Genomic DNA, 16149 nt, shown 5'->3' with positions numbered 1-16149 from the left:
CACACACACACACACACACACACACACACACACACACACACACACACGGCTGAGGGAACCCAGTGAGAGGGATCAGTGATGTATTAATCCAGAGTAGTTAATAGCCCTGCAGTCAAGGGAGCAAGGGCAGAGTGGTCACGGAAAGAAGTCAGGGATTAGTGCCTCAGTGCTAAATGTCAGCTCCAAAGGGAGAGGCGAAGGCGGAAATAAACGCGTCCCTAGATGGCAGACTGCAAGGATCAGGCACAGAAAGGGGAGATTCATACAGAATGGACAATAACAAATGTTTTGTCGCAAAAACTGCGTTCATGGCATGAGCACAGTCTACTGGGTTAAGGCACTGTGCAGCACCAGGCGATTAGAATTCTGTTCACTATAACTGTGTGCACAGGAGCTCCCTACCTGGTCATTTAGGCTCAAAGACTGTTCATGGCTAGTATACATTACTTTCTCTTCTCTGGACTGATTATTAGTCTGACTTGACTGTGTTGTAGATTAGTATTTTGCATTGTTTGTACACAGCTTGCTTATCTAGAGGGTAGCTGATATTTTTATGTAAATACCTAAAGGACTGCTAAACATACGGTTCTTAACACCATGCTATCTATTTCTATTTCAGCCTGGACAGTTTAAGACGGTGCAGCCTTGCTACATGTTGTAAGAAATGGCTGTAGGAAACAACACTCAACGAAGTTATTCCATCATCCCGTGTTTTATATTTGTTGAGGTAGGTGTATTTATTTGCCTTTACAGACAAATTGGAATAATTGTAGCAGTTTTTATGCTGAGAAGTTGGATTATTTTTTAAAATTATTTAATCTTATGATAATGAAATTTTGATAGCACACATATTGGTAAAGAATTAATGAGATATGCCAAGTGTTTCTTGAATAGGAAACCATAGAACAAGGTTCATGTATGGGGTACAAAATGTGTTTTATTAGATTTCTTTTATTTTCAGTGGTGACTTGAATATATTATTAATTATGAATGCAGCATTTTGATTAAATTATTTTTTAAAAAATCAATATCATGTTTTAGGAATTCAATAAATGAGGTTTACAGATGATGTTAGTTGATGGCCTTTTGCCTTGGAGCCCATACAGAGAAAAAGAAATCTTAGAGTTGACTCTCTCCACTGGGCAGTTTTCTTTAGTGGGATATTGAGAACTTGTATAGTGTGCAACTTCTTTTGTTCATAAATGATTTTGTTGAGTTGCTCCAACTTTGTACCAGCAAACAATTTCTCCAGCATCTTTTGGGTTAAACTTCCTGCACCCTTTCCCCACTGTACCTCCCTTTCTATAATGTTTGCTACGGAAGAGACAAAGACTTGGAAATTTTAGGAAATTTGGAATAATAGGATGAAAAAAAAAGCTACTCCAGGTTATCTCAAAATAAGATGTTTATTTGCCAGAGACGATATTATATCTGCCTTCTCCAAGAGATAGAGCATCTACTCCAAGAGATAGAGCATCTAACAGATTGGTTTTTATCCTGAAAATTGTGTTTAAAATATGACGATATAAAGAGCTAAAAAGTAAATGTCCTAAGTTTCCTTTCTGGGTAACTACCCCTATAGTCTCTCCATCCCAAGGATCAGCTGTAGCTTGTTCTTATGTTATGGGGCAGGGGATCTTTTTGCCTGAGTATGGGAGGACTATGCACGTTGATCCATTTTATTCCCTGTGTGAAAACAGACACTTGAATTAAACCACTACTGATGTTAGCAAACATGTACTTTCAGTACATATGTTATTTAAACACAGCCTATGAATCAATGAAACAAGTTTGGTTTTTGTTTTGTTTTTATCTTCTAGCTCTTGAAATAACTTTAGCTATTTACATAGTCAGTTGGATAATTTTGAGCATTCCGATTTGGGGGCCAAATATATATGTTTGGCCGATCCTTGAGTTTCACCTTATAGATATCCCTTGGTAGTTTAGATGAACAAATATTACTAGATGATTTATTTTCTGGTGATATTTGTGAACCTGTTTGTATTGCAGAACCAGGTGGAAATATAGGAGATTAGGTTGGGACAGAGGTGTTGATAGAAGTTAAGATACTCAGACTCAAGCTATATCTCTGAAAGGGTAAAGAAAGAACTCATCTCTCAACATAAACACATATTCTTAATACTCTTATCTTGCTGTACAAGGCCAAGAATAACTCCTTTCAGACAATAACTATACATTATATATATTGTGGGTTCTACTTACTATTGTTCATATTGAAATTGTAACGTAGAAAAAGGAGTCCTTTCTCCCACTGCTCATGGGGGAAATGGTAGAAGGCTGTAACACTATATTTTTCAATGTTAAAACCCTTTCTCTTTTGTCATAAGAAAAATAAAATTTTAAAGTAAACTAGGGGAAATTTAGAATAAGTCACCTGTCAATAAAATTGCTACCCTCATGGTAGCAATTTTATTTTAAATTTTCTTAAAAATAGAACAGGAAACAAACCTTAAAGTAAGAGATTTACTTTATTTCTGGAAGCTCTATCTCTAAAGATTTTCAGCCCTCTAATGTGTGAACGATGAGCTTGATGGGTAGAGCAAACAACAAAAGACATAAATTAGTCTTTGTATGCCTTAACCTGACACAGACATAAATATAAGAAAAATCTTGGAGAGGAAAGATAGCTTATTCTTTTTCTTGCTGTATTGTCATTCTTACTTTGCATAGAGGTTTAAGACATATCACTGACTTGTCTGAAACAATCAGGAGAAAGAAAGAGAGGAAGTGAAGTAGAATAAAGTAGAAACTGAGAAGGGAAGAGGTGACTCTCAAAGTGGCTTTCATGATTCTCATGCATTTCATTCATCAAATGCTTATTGTTATACGTACCCCATGTTCATTGCTGCACTATTTGCAATAGCCAAGATATAGAAACAACCTAGGTGTCCGACAATAGATGAATGGATAATGCAATTGTGGTGTATATATACGGTGGAATATTATTCAGCCATCAAAAAGAAGTGAAATACTGCCATTTGTGACATGTATGGATCTCAAGGGCATTACACTAAGTGAAACAAGTCAGTCAAAGAAAGACAAATACTGTATGATTGTGAAATATAAATATGTGGAATACATATGTGGAATCTGAAAAGGAAAAAAAAAAACAAGCTCATAGATACAGAGAACAGATTTGTGGCTGCCAGAGGTGGGGGTACAGTGAAGAGGACAGAAGTGGGTAAAGGGAGTCAAAAGGTTAAAAAAAAAATTGTTAAAGTCTCTTCTGAGATTGTGCAACAAAACTCTGAGTAAGATCCAATGGGAACAAAACAAAAGAAACAAAAGAAAATACTTACTATTTACCTGCATTATAACAGGAATATCAGAAAACTTGATCAAAAATAACTTGGTTAAAATGTCAATATGATCAATAAATATCTCTTCACATTGCTTTTTAATTATGAAAAGATTCAAACAGAGAAAATAATGTAACAGACATCATTGCACCTACCATCAAGACCAAATCTTAAAATTATGCCATATGTGCTTCAAATATTTTTTCAAGGAATATAAAATATTACAGCTATGGCTGAAGTCCTATTATCCTAGACCCAGAAGTAACTACAGTTGACCCTTGAACAATGTTGATTTGAACTGCACGATTCCACTTATATGGAGATGTTTTTCAATAGTAAACACTACAGTGCTACACAGTCCATGGTTGGTTGAATCTGTGGATGTGGAGGAACCATGGATCTGGAGTTCTGACTATAAGTTACATGTGGATTAACCCTCGCATTGTTCAAGGGTCAGTTGTATGTATGTGAAGTTAGAGGCTTCATTCCCTTGCATGATTCTTACGCATATTTTCATATTTTCCCTACATGTCCATATATTCATAAATTATATTTTAGGGAGATTTTACATAAATGATACCATAATGAACCTTCTTTTTGCAACTTACCTTTTCATTCAACATTATGTTTCTGAGATTTGTCCAGATTGGCAATTCATTCTTTTTAATTGTTGCATTTTATCCCATTGTGTGACTATACCTACTGAGGGATGGTTTGGTTGATTCTTTGTTGTTTATTTTTTTTAAGTTTTATACTCTTACAGCTTTTTTATTTTTTCTTTTTTTGCAGGAAATATTCTTATTTCTGTCTCTATGCACATGTGTGCAAGGGCTTTCCTTGGATTGCCTAGTGGTGGAATTGTGGGGAGATGATTACATTTTCCAGTTGTTTGTTGCTTCATTATAGAAACAATATTAATATTTTAAATCAGTTTTCTTGAAAAAACTTTGTTAGACTTGATTATTGGTTTTACTAGTATCTGTATATTTCTTAGATTTTTTTTCAGTTATATAATCTGCAAGTAGTAGCAGATCTGTTTTTTCTTTTCTGATTGTTACAATTAATTTGTTTTTCTTATTGCTTTGGCTAAGGCCCCCAGTGTAATATTGGATAAAGACAGTGGTAGAGGACATCCTTACCTTGTTGCTGATTTTAAAGGAAATACTTCAAGTGTTTCAATATTAAATTATAAATAAGCATGGACTTATTTTTTCTGTTCTGCCTTCTAAATTAGATTCCTTGTTTGAATCCCCCTTTATGTTACAAATTATAGATTTTATTTCTATTCTTTTAAAGCTTAGTCCTAAATTTTAAATATATAAACAACAAAAATTGAGGTTAATCAATAGCTCTATGCTTCTTTTAATGCTATTTTTAGGTCACTTCAGGACCTTGAGCGTCATTCATGATTTTTATATCTTCCTTAAATTTTTCATTAATTTTTCAGTCAGGGCTTCAGTGACTTTACCCACATATTCATCAGTTTGGAGGTTTTTTTCTTACCATTCCTCCTTTTATTCTTCTCCTTCAGGATTTAATTTCCTCATGAAATTTATCCCTTAGTAGTTGTTTCAGCAAGGATCTAGTGAATTGTAAAACTTCTTAATATTTATCTGAAGTCATCTTTACATTACAATTAATCTGGAATGGTGATCTCTCTTGGCATTGAATTCTAGATTGACTAGTTTATTTTCTACTCTCAGAACTTTCATAATGTTAATCCATTTCACTCTCCTTCCATCCCATGTCTTTATTGTTGGTATAAAAACTCTTTTCTCTTATTACTGTTCTTAATAGGTAATCCACTTTTTCTCTCCAGTTGCTTTTACATTTTTCTTTGGTGTCCTGAAATTCAGTATAACATGTCTAAGTGTGTATTTATACTGGCTAGGACTTGTTTTACATCTTGAATATGAAGCCATGTTTATACCAATTCTATAAAACTCTCAGACATCACATCTTCAAATATTCTCTTCCTCCATTCTCTGTTCTCTCTTTCTATTTGATGTATGTTGGATCTTCTCATTCTTTCTATAGTCCATGTCTCTTAACCCATCTCTTTTTAATATCTAGAAGTTCTATGTGCATTTAAAAAATCTGTTTTTATAGTATTTCTATGCTTATGGTTTTTATTTTTTATTCTTTCAGATTATTCTCTTTTCTGAAATTCCTGATATTGTGATCCTCCTGTATGTTGTGTCCGTTGTCTCTAGCTCATGGTGGATTGTTTATTTATATTTTTAATTATTCTTAGCTCATTTTCGGCAGAGCTTGCTTCCTCTGTAGAATTCTTCTGGGCCTTAGGTTTTAAGAGCATCTCTTTGGAAAGTTTTTGCATGCATGTTTCTCTTGGGTTTACACTACTATATTCGTAAGTCAAATTTGCACAATCCCAAAGTATAATTAATCAAAGTTCATCTTCCTTGTAGTCTTCCTGTGCCAGCAGGTGGATTTACATAGAACACTTCTTCTCTGAAGTGAAAAGCAAGCTTTCAGGAATTCTGGGTTTTACATAGGAGTCTCAGTTCCAACTCAGTCCTCAGGATGTCCTATCCTCATGGACATTAAAACCCAAACCTTGTTACTAAGATTGACATGTACCCCTTTCTCTAGTCCCACTTAGGTTCACCTATCATCAGTTTACTCAGTTACCACTCTTATTTTCGGTATGCTTTTTGATTGAGCTCACCTGTGAATTAAAAAGAAAGAAAAACGCTAACCATTGCTTGTAGATGTTTGCATTAGAATGTTTTCATGCCATCTTTGTTCCATGAATGCATTCATTCATTCAACACTCACTTTTTTAGAACTTGTTTTTCTCTCCCAAGTCATTAAGTGTTCTGCTCTTTTTGCATACTTTACATACTAACTAGGTTTCTGTAACTTGGATCTCACCAAGTTTTTTGCAGGTCCATGGCTGTTGGGCCATGTTTAACATGTGTGGGAGACGGAGGGTGGGGATGAGAGACACAAAATGCCCACAGGTGGAGCACTGATGTGTATTTTCTTGGTGATTTCAACTATATGAGCACAAAATTTTGACTGGGGGCCGGGGGTGTGTGTTTTATTTGTGGCAATTGGTGAGGAGAATAGATGCCAACCAGTCTCTAAAATTCAAATGTGCTGACAAAGCAGGAGCCTGCCTTCTGGGTGAATTTTTCACTTAGAAGGCTGAAACAGTGCTAGAGAGGCTATCTGACAAAGCAGCATGCAGCAGGAAAGCTCTCATGACGGTAACAAGTCAGGAGAGCATTGCTCTAGGTAATCCTTGAATGTCACAAACCAAAATAAGGGTTACGATGTCACTGGAGAGAGAGCAAAGTTTGTAGATTACGAGAGTAAATACAGAAGGTAATGGGCTGAAATGAGGGGATTAACAGTGGGAGGACAGCAGAACAGATTGAGAAGTATGATATGCAATGGGTAATGCAGGTGCTTCCAGAAACCAAGCCCTCGAATGTTAGATATTCAGAAAAACGTCTCGTATACATCTCCCAGTGTCAGCTAATCCTTAAAATGTACCTTTCCGGGCTTCCCTGGTGGCGCAGTGGTTGAGAGTCCGCCTGCTGATGCAGGGGACACGGGTTCGTGCCCCGGTCCGGGAAGATCCCACATGCCGCGGAGCGGCTGGGCCCGTGAGTCACGGCCGCTGAGCATGCGCGTCCGGAGCCTGTGCTCCGCAACGGGAGAGGCCACAACAGTGAGAGGCCCGTGTACCGCAAAAAAAAAAAAAAAAAAAAAAAAGTACCTTTCCATGCTGGCTTAAGCCTCTTAAATGGAAGGCCCTTGACAAGAGAATAATGACTTTAAGGGCCGGAATATAAACTTTTCTATCACTAATGAGAGGGAACTTCAGAATCACTAAAATTCCGATATGGCGCACAACAGTATTTCTGGCCAGCTTTCATCTCTTCACTGATCTGGTTCTACTAGAGCAAGTAAAAAAGAGCAAATGCTGAACTAGACAAAAGCTAGAAAAGTCAGAGGGTGTAGGTAAAGTGGTAGAAAGTTACCAACCTATAAATGAACATGAGGACATCAACTTCCTCATCCTCATTTTTACTCCTTGAAATCAATAATATTAATTTTGGGTGAGGATACATGTACAACAAAGTATCTTCAAAAAAGCGATCAAAATAATCAAATATTCTTTGTGGTTTTCGTCCTTAGTCCATTTTTCTCTTTCTCTCCCTCTGCCTTCCCTACCTCTGTCTCTCCCTTTTACTCTATTTCTGATCCCCCTCCCTCTCTCCATGCTTTCCTTCTCTCTCTCCTTTTCTCTGTCATTTCAACAATACCTCCCATGCTTAAAGATCTACAAACGGAGAATTTCCCTGAGGGAAAACACACTCAAACTGGTCATTGAAGTATAATTTTTTTCCCTAAAAATAAGAATACAAGCTGTTAGAGATCTCACATGTCCCCAAAATCAATACTGGTGTACTTTTGCAAAATACTTAAGGCTGAGATACCCCTTTTGACAAATCTTCCCCAGATATCAGTGGATTCCTCTCAAGACAATTTCACTGCATTCTCTGTAAAATCATGAAAAACTCAGTCAAGTCTCTTTCAAATATATTTGTGCTAACAGCAAAACTCTAAATGGAGCTTAGCTTCCTTGGCAGACAGTATTAAGTACCAGGAGTTGTACATAATGAATGCAACTGTTGCTTGATATGTATAGATGTGACAGTTTTATCATTTTGACAGTTGCTTGTACTTGCAATTGTGGTTGCCTTTTTTGACAACTCATTTTTCTCAGCTGTAACCTACAAGGTGATTGTTATAAATCCCAGCCTGAAGGTAAATAATCTCATGATGTTCTGCAAGAACTCGGTGATTCTGAGTGTCTTTCTCCAGGGCCAGAAGTTAAGGAATTCCGCCTCATCATTTTTGGACAATGAGTGCCATTTCAGTATCTTTGTTTCATGCGCCTCAAATTTTAAAAGAAGAGTTGCTTGGCCTTGCTTTCTGCTCTTTACTTGCAGCTGCTAAGATTTAGCAGCTCTGATTGCCTTGTTTCTGAGACTTAGATTGCATTTATATTTAAGTCACATTGGGATCTTTTTCTCCTTTTAAAAGAAAAAGAAAAAAACTCTGCTGGTTCTTGCAAGGAGAAAGTATCAAAATCTTATCCTCATACATAGTAGAGTAGAATGAGAAAATAACTTGATGTCAGAAAAACTGGGTTTGAGTCCTGGCTCTGCCATTTACTGCTGCTAGAAACTTGCGCACCTTCTTTGAACATCAGTTGCTTCATCTGTGAAGTGGAAATAGAAACAGCTTCTTCCTGAGCACTTTTGAGAAATGAGGTAATGCGCCTGAAAGTGCTTGTTAAGTAATAAGTGGTTAATAAATGTTAGCATAAAAATAATTTAAAATAACAGATTCTACCCAATATAAAACAAAATCAACAAAGATGAAAAATAAAACTAACCAAACACATACTCACACACACATATACATGGACACCAAACCCCTGACAATTAGAGAGGAACTCTGGCAGATTAATCCTCAGATATGCAACATTCCTGGTCTTAGGGGGATAATGTTTTTGGAATATATTGAGATGTTATCGGGTAAGGTTTCAAACAAAGTAATGAAAAATCTGTGGTCTTTTAAAACTTGCAATGACAAATGCACGTTGTAAAGTACTTTCCCATGCATTTCCTTATTTAATCATCATTTTGACTACTCTTTGCAGTACTGGGGCAAAAGGACGATGCCAATATTTAGGTATCTATTTTTCATATTATCAAAATACCAACGTTGAGAACCATCCACACCCAAGTGCCGTTTCCCAGGTTCTACCCAAGAATGCTTTCCTTAACTCAGCCACCTACTTGGTGTCGTTTTCCAGACCACCTTATTCCCATGCTGTATACAATGTGGTAGCATGCCTCCTATCAGTTTCCCTAATAATTGACAAAGCACCTTAAACCAAGCATTCTTCATGATGTTGCATGAATGCACCAATACTCTGATCCTCATAGAATTTTACATTCTACCCTATGGGTCACGAGCCCAGACAATCATGCCAAAATAATGACAGACTCTGGACTGAACAGTTATATTCTTCAAGAGCTATAAAAACATCTTGTCCCTACTGCAGTATATTATTTTGCACAGGCTGCAGGTGAATTCATTCTTTGCTTTGTGATGCATTTTTCTGATAAAATTCATCCTTTAAATATAATATGAAGCAGTCTAAGTTGTCACCGATATGTGTGGCTGGCCAAACTCTTTGTATTTCTCTTGATGTAATCTTGGAATTAGGATTCAAGCCTAATTTTTAAACCAATGCAATGTTATGATCATTTATTCTAAAACAACAACAACAACAACAAAAACCCTCGAATTCAAATCTATCTCATAGCATATAAAAATTATAATTTATAGGAATGTTGAAATAGCAATCTGTAGGGAGAAGCAGCTTGGCACTGTGTCCCAAAATCTTCAAGACTTTATACTCCCCTTTTGACCCCAAAAGCACACTTTTTTAATTGAAGCATAGTTGATTTACAATGTTCTGTAATTTCTGCTGTACAGAAAAGTGATTCAGTTATACATATATATACATTCCTTTTGATGTTCTTTTCCATTATGGTTTATCACGGGATATTGAATATCGCTCCCTGTACTATACAGTAGGACCTTGTTGTTTATCCATCGTATATATACTAGTTCGCATCTGCTAATCCCAAAATCTCAATCCTTCCCTCCCCCTTGGCAACCGCAAGTCTGTTCTCTACTGTCTATTGCTCACACCTGCTCATGGAGGATTCCAGAAGCTCTCCAGTCTTCCCTGGTTAAGCCTGGGATTGATACCAATGCTCATGAAGCAGTCTCTGGGCTCTTGTTACCCAGAGAATGAGAGAATTTTGTTCATCAGCTCCAGCCATGCATATCCATTTTCTCAAGCAAAGAAGCCACATAAAGGTGCCTCATCCCGGCCTTCCCTGGTGGCGCAGTGGTTGAGAGTCTGCCTGCTAATGCAGCGGACACGGGTTCGAACCCTGGTCTGGGAGGATCCCACATGCCGCGGAGCAACTAGGCCCATGAGCCACAACTACTTACTGAGCCTGCGCGTCTGGAGCCTGTGCTCTGCAACAAGAGAGGCCGCGATAGTGAGAGGCCCGTGCACCGCGATGAAGAGTGGCCCCCGCTTGCCACAGCTAGAGAAAGCCCTCGCACAGAAACGAAGACCCAACACAGCAAAAATGATTAATTAATTAATTAATAATCTCCTACCCCCAACATCTAAAAAAAAAAAAAACGGTGCCTCATCCCTACCACTGCTGGCTTTGCTCCCATGCGGGGTGCTAATATCTCAGCCACTGGTACTTGTCTACACAGAGGATAGGAGAAAACCCTGCTCCCAACTTGACGTTTCACTTGGTCACCTGAACATCAGGGGGAGCTGCTGTGTCTCTACAGCCTTCTGTTCACAGGACTCAGACCTGACTGAATCCACGTACTCGTGGAAGAACCAAAACCTAAGGCAGACACACTTGTCTCCTCTATTCGTGTTTTTCCTTCCCCTTTTTCCATGCAGATTAGTTCATGGAAAATGTTGTTTTGTGGACCATCAGCTGCATTGACTTCTCAGACATGCCAGGTGTGTTCGGGTCATGGCAGTAGATATTGTAGCCTCCAAGCCAGATAACCTCTCCATTCAAATTCTGCAGCACAGCTGTAAAACGTGATGCCATTTTGGAAATATGCATATGTGGCTATATAACTGCCTAGAAAGAAAAGGGATGTGCAAAAATCAGTGTTCGTCTCTGGGTGTTGGGATTAGAAGTACATTTTTTGCATAGAACTTGATTACTTTTTCTATCAGAGAAAAAATAACTCCCTTTTAAGATTACACTAAGTTATTGATGTGTATAGTATGAAATATGAAAATACCTTTGTACAAAGATAGAAACAGGCTACTTCTTCTGTAACTTAAACTCATTCACAAAAAATCTGCAGTCTCATATCATGTCTCAGTGTAGAATTAATTGAAACAATAGTGAGGGTTGCTCTTTCTAACACTGGCTTATTGTTTACAGCACATACTACATGTTTGTCACCAACAGAAACCTTGGGGGCATTACTATAAATATAGTCATGCTTCAATTGTCAGTCTTGTTTAGAAAAACAAATTTAGGAAAATATATTTGAGTGCCCTGGATTTTTCTCTGGTTATAGGGTGGTATATTAGATTGTTCATTATATAAAATAATGATTGTTCTTATTTTCAGTTTTAGAACTACTGTCTTTTCTACACATATTTGTGGAACTGTCTTTTTCTACTCAACTGGCAGCTCTGGCCAGAGTGCCTACCAGTGGCTGTATCTCCTTGTTGCCTGTTATGTCAGTGGAGTAAAGAATCCTTGTCCCACTCCTACCCCCAGACATTTAGCAGCACCAAAAATATCTCTCCTCACAGTTAAGAATAAAGGCTCTTAGTGCTAAATGGGGGCCTAGATCACTTTGCAAATCTCTCTTGTTTCAGATCAGATAATTGAGATTCAGAGAGGTTTAGTGACTTGTCTAAGGTCACACAGCTGGTTATTAACTGAGTTAGCAACCAAACCTGTAACTCTTGACCCTGTCATAATCAATAGCAAATTAAATTATTCATAGCCAAATAATTTCAAAAGCAGAAATATAAAAATCATCTCCTAATATTTATAGCAAGAACAATTATGTATAATGTATTATATCTGAATCTACTTCAATGTGATGTGAGGAGGAGCCTTCAAAAGTGTTAGATCCCAGGGCCTACAAAGATTCCTATAACAGCTCTGACTCACCTTCCAAAGGGGCCGGGGAAGCATCCCAGAGAAAGTTCATTTAGAGCGATACCTGAAGACTAGTGAGTGTTCACTCAACTGAAGGAAAAGGGGGAGGGGAGAGTCTTCTAGGAGGAAGAGACAGCTTGGCATGAGCCAAGAACTAAGGATCTACAGAGAATTGAAAAGCTGGAAGAGTTTTAATAAGGCTGGAGCTTAAAGGATAAGACAGGGATTAGTGACAGAGGAGACTGGCAAGGCAGACAGAGGCCAGGTCATGAAGTACCTTGCAGGCCATATTAAGCAATGTATGTATCCGAAAGGCTTTGGGAAACCAGGATACTTCTGGATATTTTAAGTTTATACCTTATCTGATAACAGGAAATGTCAGAGAGAAGTGATGATGAGAACCTGGAACCAAGGAGAGGAAACATGAGCTCAGGTCTGCACTATTTACAATAGATACCATCTCTCTCCAGACTGTAGAACAGCATTCTTAGAGAGACGAACAAGTGTCATGGCCCTAGGGCCCTCATTGCCCTCTCTCCATAATATGTATCAGACAGATGAGAAGAATGTGAAAGGAACAATACTTCATCAAAAAAATTCTGAGCATAGCCAGTTGCTTTTAGAAGTACCATGTCACCTTTTATCATAACCCAGGAAACTTTGAAAAAGATGGTTTCAACAGTTGGTCTGGCTTTGATGCTTCCCAAAGCTGCACTGGTTTATATGCAAGCTCCCTGTAACAAAGACTTGAAGATATTTTTTTCCTAAGAATCCTGACCAACACATGTAGGTACAATGACTTCATTTTCTGTTTCAATGTCAACTCTTCTTATTTTTCCCCTATATTCACTCCTACTCATCACACCATCTTGTTGGAAAAGCATGGTCACTCCACCGTAAGGGTATCTGGTAATTTTGCCCCTGACCCATGATCAGTTGGCTGCATCTATATTTAAAGTGACTTTCCAGAATTAGACTTCCAACGTGCTAACCATCCACATACTCTCATTATAGTCCCCTTACAAGCAACAGCTTATATTTGAAAAAATGGGACATAGGGAAGTAAGATCCATCTGTGGCCAATTTAGAGATTTTTCTCTCCCAGACACTGGTTAACACACATGGGATGAATTTATGGTCTTTGTCGACACTAGCACAGTATTTTCACACAGTGGCCCAGGGACCCCTTGCTTTGGAACAATTGGGTGCTTGTTAAAATTCAGGTTCCTGAACCCAACTACTGATCTTAATCAGAATGGGGGCAGGGGGCTAGAGATATGTAGTTTTCTATGTCTTTCAGGTCATTATGTCCAGTAAAGTTGAAAACTAAGTCGATCAATAAAGCAATTCATTGTAGACAGACACAGTGCAGCAAATGCGGGCAGCACCCTGCCCATTTTTCCTTGACCCAGGGCACTTGCAAACAGTCCTGAACAGACATACAGGTTTCTCTGTCCTCTGTCTAGAGGCCATTCTCTAGCTGTAGAAACATGCTAGGCCTAACAAGTTAAGGAGGCCATGATTGCTGGGGGGGTTACCTTCAGTTCCCCTTGACCAGTGAAGAAGGCCATGATGGTGGATAAACTGTCTACCTTCCTCACTCCTCAGCAGGACTATTCTGAAGGGAGTTTCACATAGTCTCTGAGAGGTTCCCAGCGAGGTAGAATGCCAGTTACCCCTAGGGGTAACCTATTCACTAATGCACCTTCACTGGCTTTCCTCCCTTCCTTGTCTCCCTTCCCCCTCCTTCAGGTGCTTCCTGGGTCACTTCACAAATAAACTACTTGCACCCACATCACTGTCTCAAGGTCCACTTTGGTGGGGGGAAGCGGATCCCAGACTAAGGCAGAGAATATACTGTATGTGGAGTAGAACAACTTTATTCCAGCGAAATTAGGGGATAAGATTTGAAGAATGGAGGGTGAAAAAATTTTTTTAAGAGATTTGATAAAGGAAATTTAATTAAATCCACCTAATTAAAATTGAGTCAATAACTGCCCAGGCCGCAGAAACCATGCTGCAAGCCCACCTGGGTGCTGACTGCCTCCTGACACTTTTAAAAATGGGCATCGCGGTGGTGGTGCGGATCCTGTCAATTAAGTGGAGAATGGGGAAACAAAGGTTTTTCCCCCAAACCTTTAAGGTAGGTTTTTGTTTGGGGTGGGTTTTTTTTTTTTTTCTCCTGCCCTCTGGATTTTTACTTTTAAATCTTAAGTGATATACTGCAGGCCTCAGGCATGACAGGCAATGAGCAGGTGAAGAACCAGTGGAAAAGCGTTCAAAAACTCTTATGTTAGCTAACAGGTTTCTGAATGTATCGCTCTGGTCCACAGAGAAGGCTGGAGAAGGTAGCAAGGAGATGCTGTATCGGCTACTGCAGCCTTAAAACAAAGTTGGTGTCTCTTTGGACTTTAAAATTGTTCCTATGCAGCTTATTTTATTTTTGTTTAATCAAATAAACAAGAGGGTTTTTCCATGGAAAAAAAAAATTGAGTCAATTCAGGCAATTTTATTTTTCACACTGTTTGCTATTATTTTTGTGTGGGTGTGCATCCCCTTATGAAGTTTAATGTGCTCACCATCCTTCTGAAAGTATCCTAATCACTTGATATTAAATCCTGCAGCTTTTTCTTGAAAATCTTCAGATTTTTCTGGAGATAAATATTAATTCTGTGTATACTACATGTAATTTAGATAACTGAGGAATTAATTTTCTTTTGATAGTAGACAAAAGAATGCTTAGCCAACAGAAACAACAAAAAAAATTTAAACACTCATTTTCACTGGAACTACATGTTATTTGACCAAACAGTTGAGGGCTCAATTGTTCAAACTTACCTTTGGCATGTCCTAAGACAAGACACTGTGAAGCTGAAATCTGGTGTGCTTTCTTTCCAGCCCTAAAGCATGAAATTTGGGAGAAGTTTGAATTTGAGGGTCTGACAAAACAGCTGTCAGACCTTACTAAGCATCTCCAAGTTGCAGTTTTCTCATTTGTTAAAGGGTAATAATAATAATACTAATAATACCTGGTTCATTAGATTGTTTTAAGGCTGAAATAGTGTTTTTAAGATGCCTGGCACATGGCAGGTAGATGCTTTACTACTCATTAGCTCACAAGACAGCCCAGCTAGAACCACACACCATGAAACAGCCAGCATTTATCAGCTCAGGAATGCCCTAAGGTTTCTTATCTACTTTTATTCAACTCGCTCTGTTCTGTCATTTTTACTCAGTAACTGTCTTGGGCTGAAGGAGAGGTATTTATAGGAGGCTGTGTAGCTGGTGTCTGCAATCTGCAAACGTTTGGCTGACCTTGGCATAGTCTCTAGCTCAAGTGAAAACCCAAATGGCTGACTTTCAGCCTAGTGACATACACAAAATTTAACTGTTTGCCTTCCACGGAAATTAGTCTATTTTGACAGAACTGAAGGAGAAGACAGTTCTGACACTCTTCAGGCACAAGATGCAAAATAGCCAATTGATCTTGTCCAGCCAGTTTAGGGCTTTATGTACCTGCCCTTGCCACTAAAAAACAACCCTGGGGGGCTTCTCTGGTGGCGCAGTGGTTGAGAGTCCGCCTGCCGATGCAGGGGACACGGGTTCGTGCCCCGGTCCGGGAAGATCCCACATGCCGCAGAGCGGCTGGGCCCGTGAGCCATGGCCGCTGAGCCTGCGCGTCCGGAGCCTGTGCTCCACAACGGGAGAGGCCACAACAGTGAGAGGCCCACCTACCGCAAAAAAATAAAATAAAATAAAAGACCCATCAATTCCTCTTCTGACTGACACATTCTTTCTTTAGCTATAAAAATAAATTCAATTTAGCTTCAGTCTTGCAATGCAGAAGCCTGTCTTTCTTTTTAAGTGTCACATCCCTAACTCAAAACCAGTAGATGGTTTTTGTACTTTTAAAAATGGAATGTTGGGCTTCCCTAGTGGCGCGGTGGTTGAGAGTCCGCCTGCCGATGCAGGGCACGCGGGTTCGTGCCCCGGTCCAGGAGGATCCCACATGCCGCGGAGCGGCTAGGCCCGTGAGC

The 16149-nt window shown here is 38.8% G+C and overlaps 1 protein-coding gene across 2 annotated transcripts in view; it reads left to right on the top strand.

The window, feature by feature from the left end:
- Positions 1-16149, top strand: part of PLPPR1 (phospholipid phosphatase related 1) — a 264328-nt gene that overhangs the window by 145104 nt on the left and 103075 nt on the right. The window contains exons 1-2 of one of the 2 annotated variants that reach the window (XM_027105355.1): positions 236-432; positions 620-727. In XM_027105355.1, the coding sequence (XP_026961156.1) occupies positions 665-727 (63 nt within the window). In that variant the 5' untranslated portion in view covers positions 236-432; positions 620-664. Of the gene's footprint in view, positions 1-235; positions 433-619; positions 728-16149 lie in introns of those variants that run through there. The other variant, XM_027105354.1, reaches the window with a different exon arrangement.

Source organism: Aethalodelphis obliquidens, unplaced genomic scaffold, assembly GCF_003676395.1.
Source record: "Aethalodelphis obliquidens isolate GAN/ISIS:26980383/991018 unplaced genomic scaffold, ASM367639v1 scaffold7, whole genome shotgun sequence".
Taxonomy (NCBI): domain Eukaryota; kingdom Metazoa; phylum Chordata; class Mammalia; order Artiodactyla; family Delphinidae; genus Aethalodelphis; species Aethalodelphis obliquidens.
The sequence above is the reverse complement of the archived record's forward strand: the minus strand, read 5'-3'. Positions and strand labels throughout refer to the sequence as shown.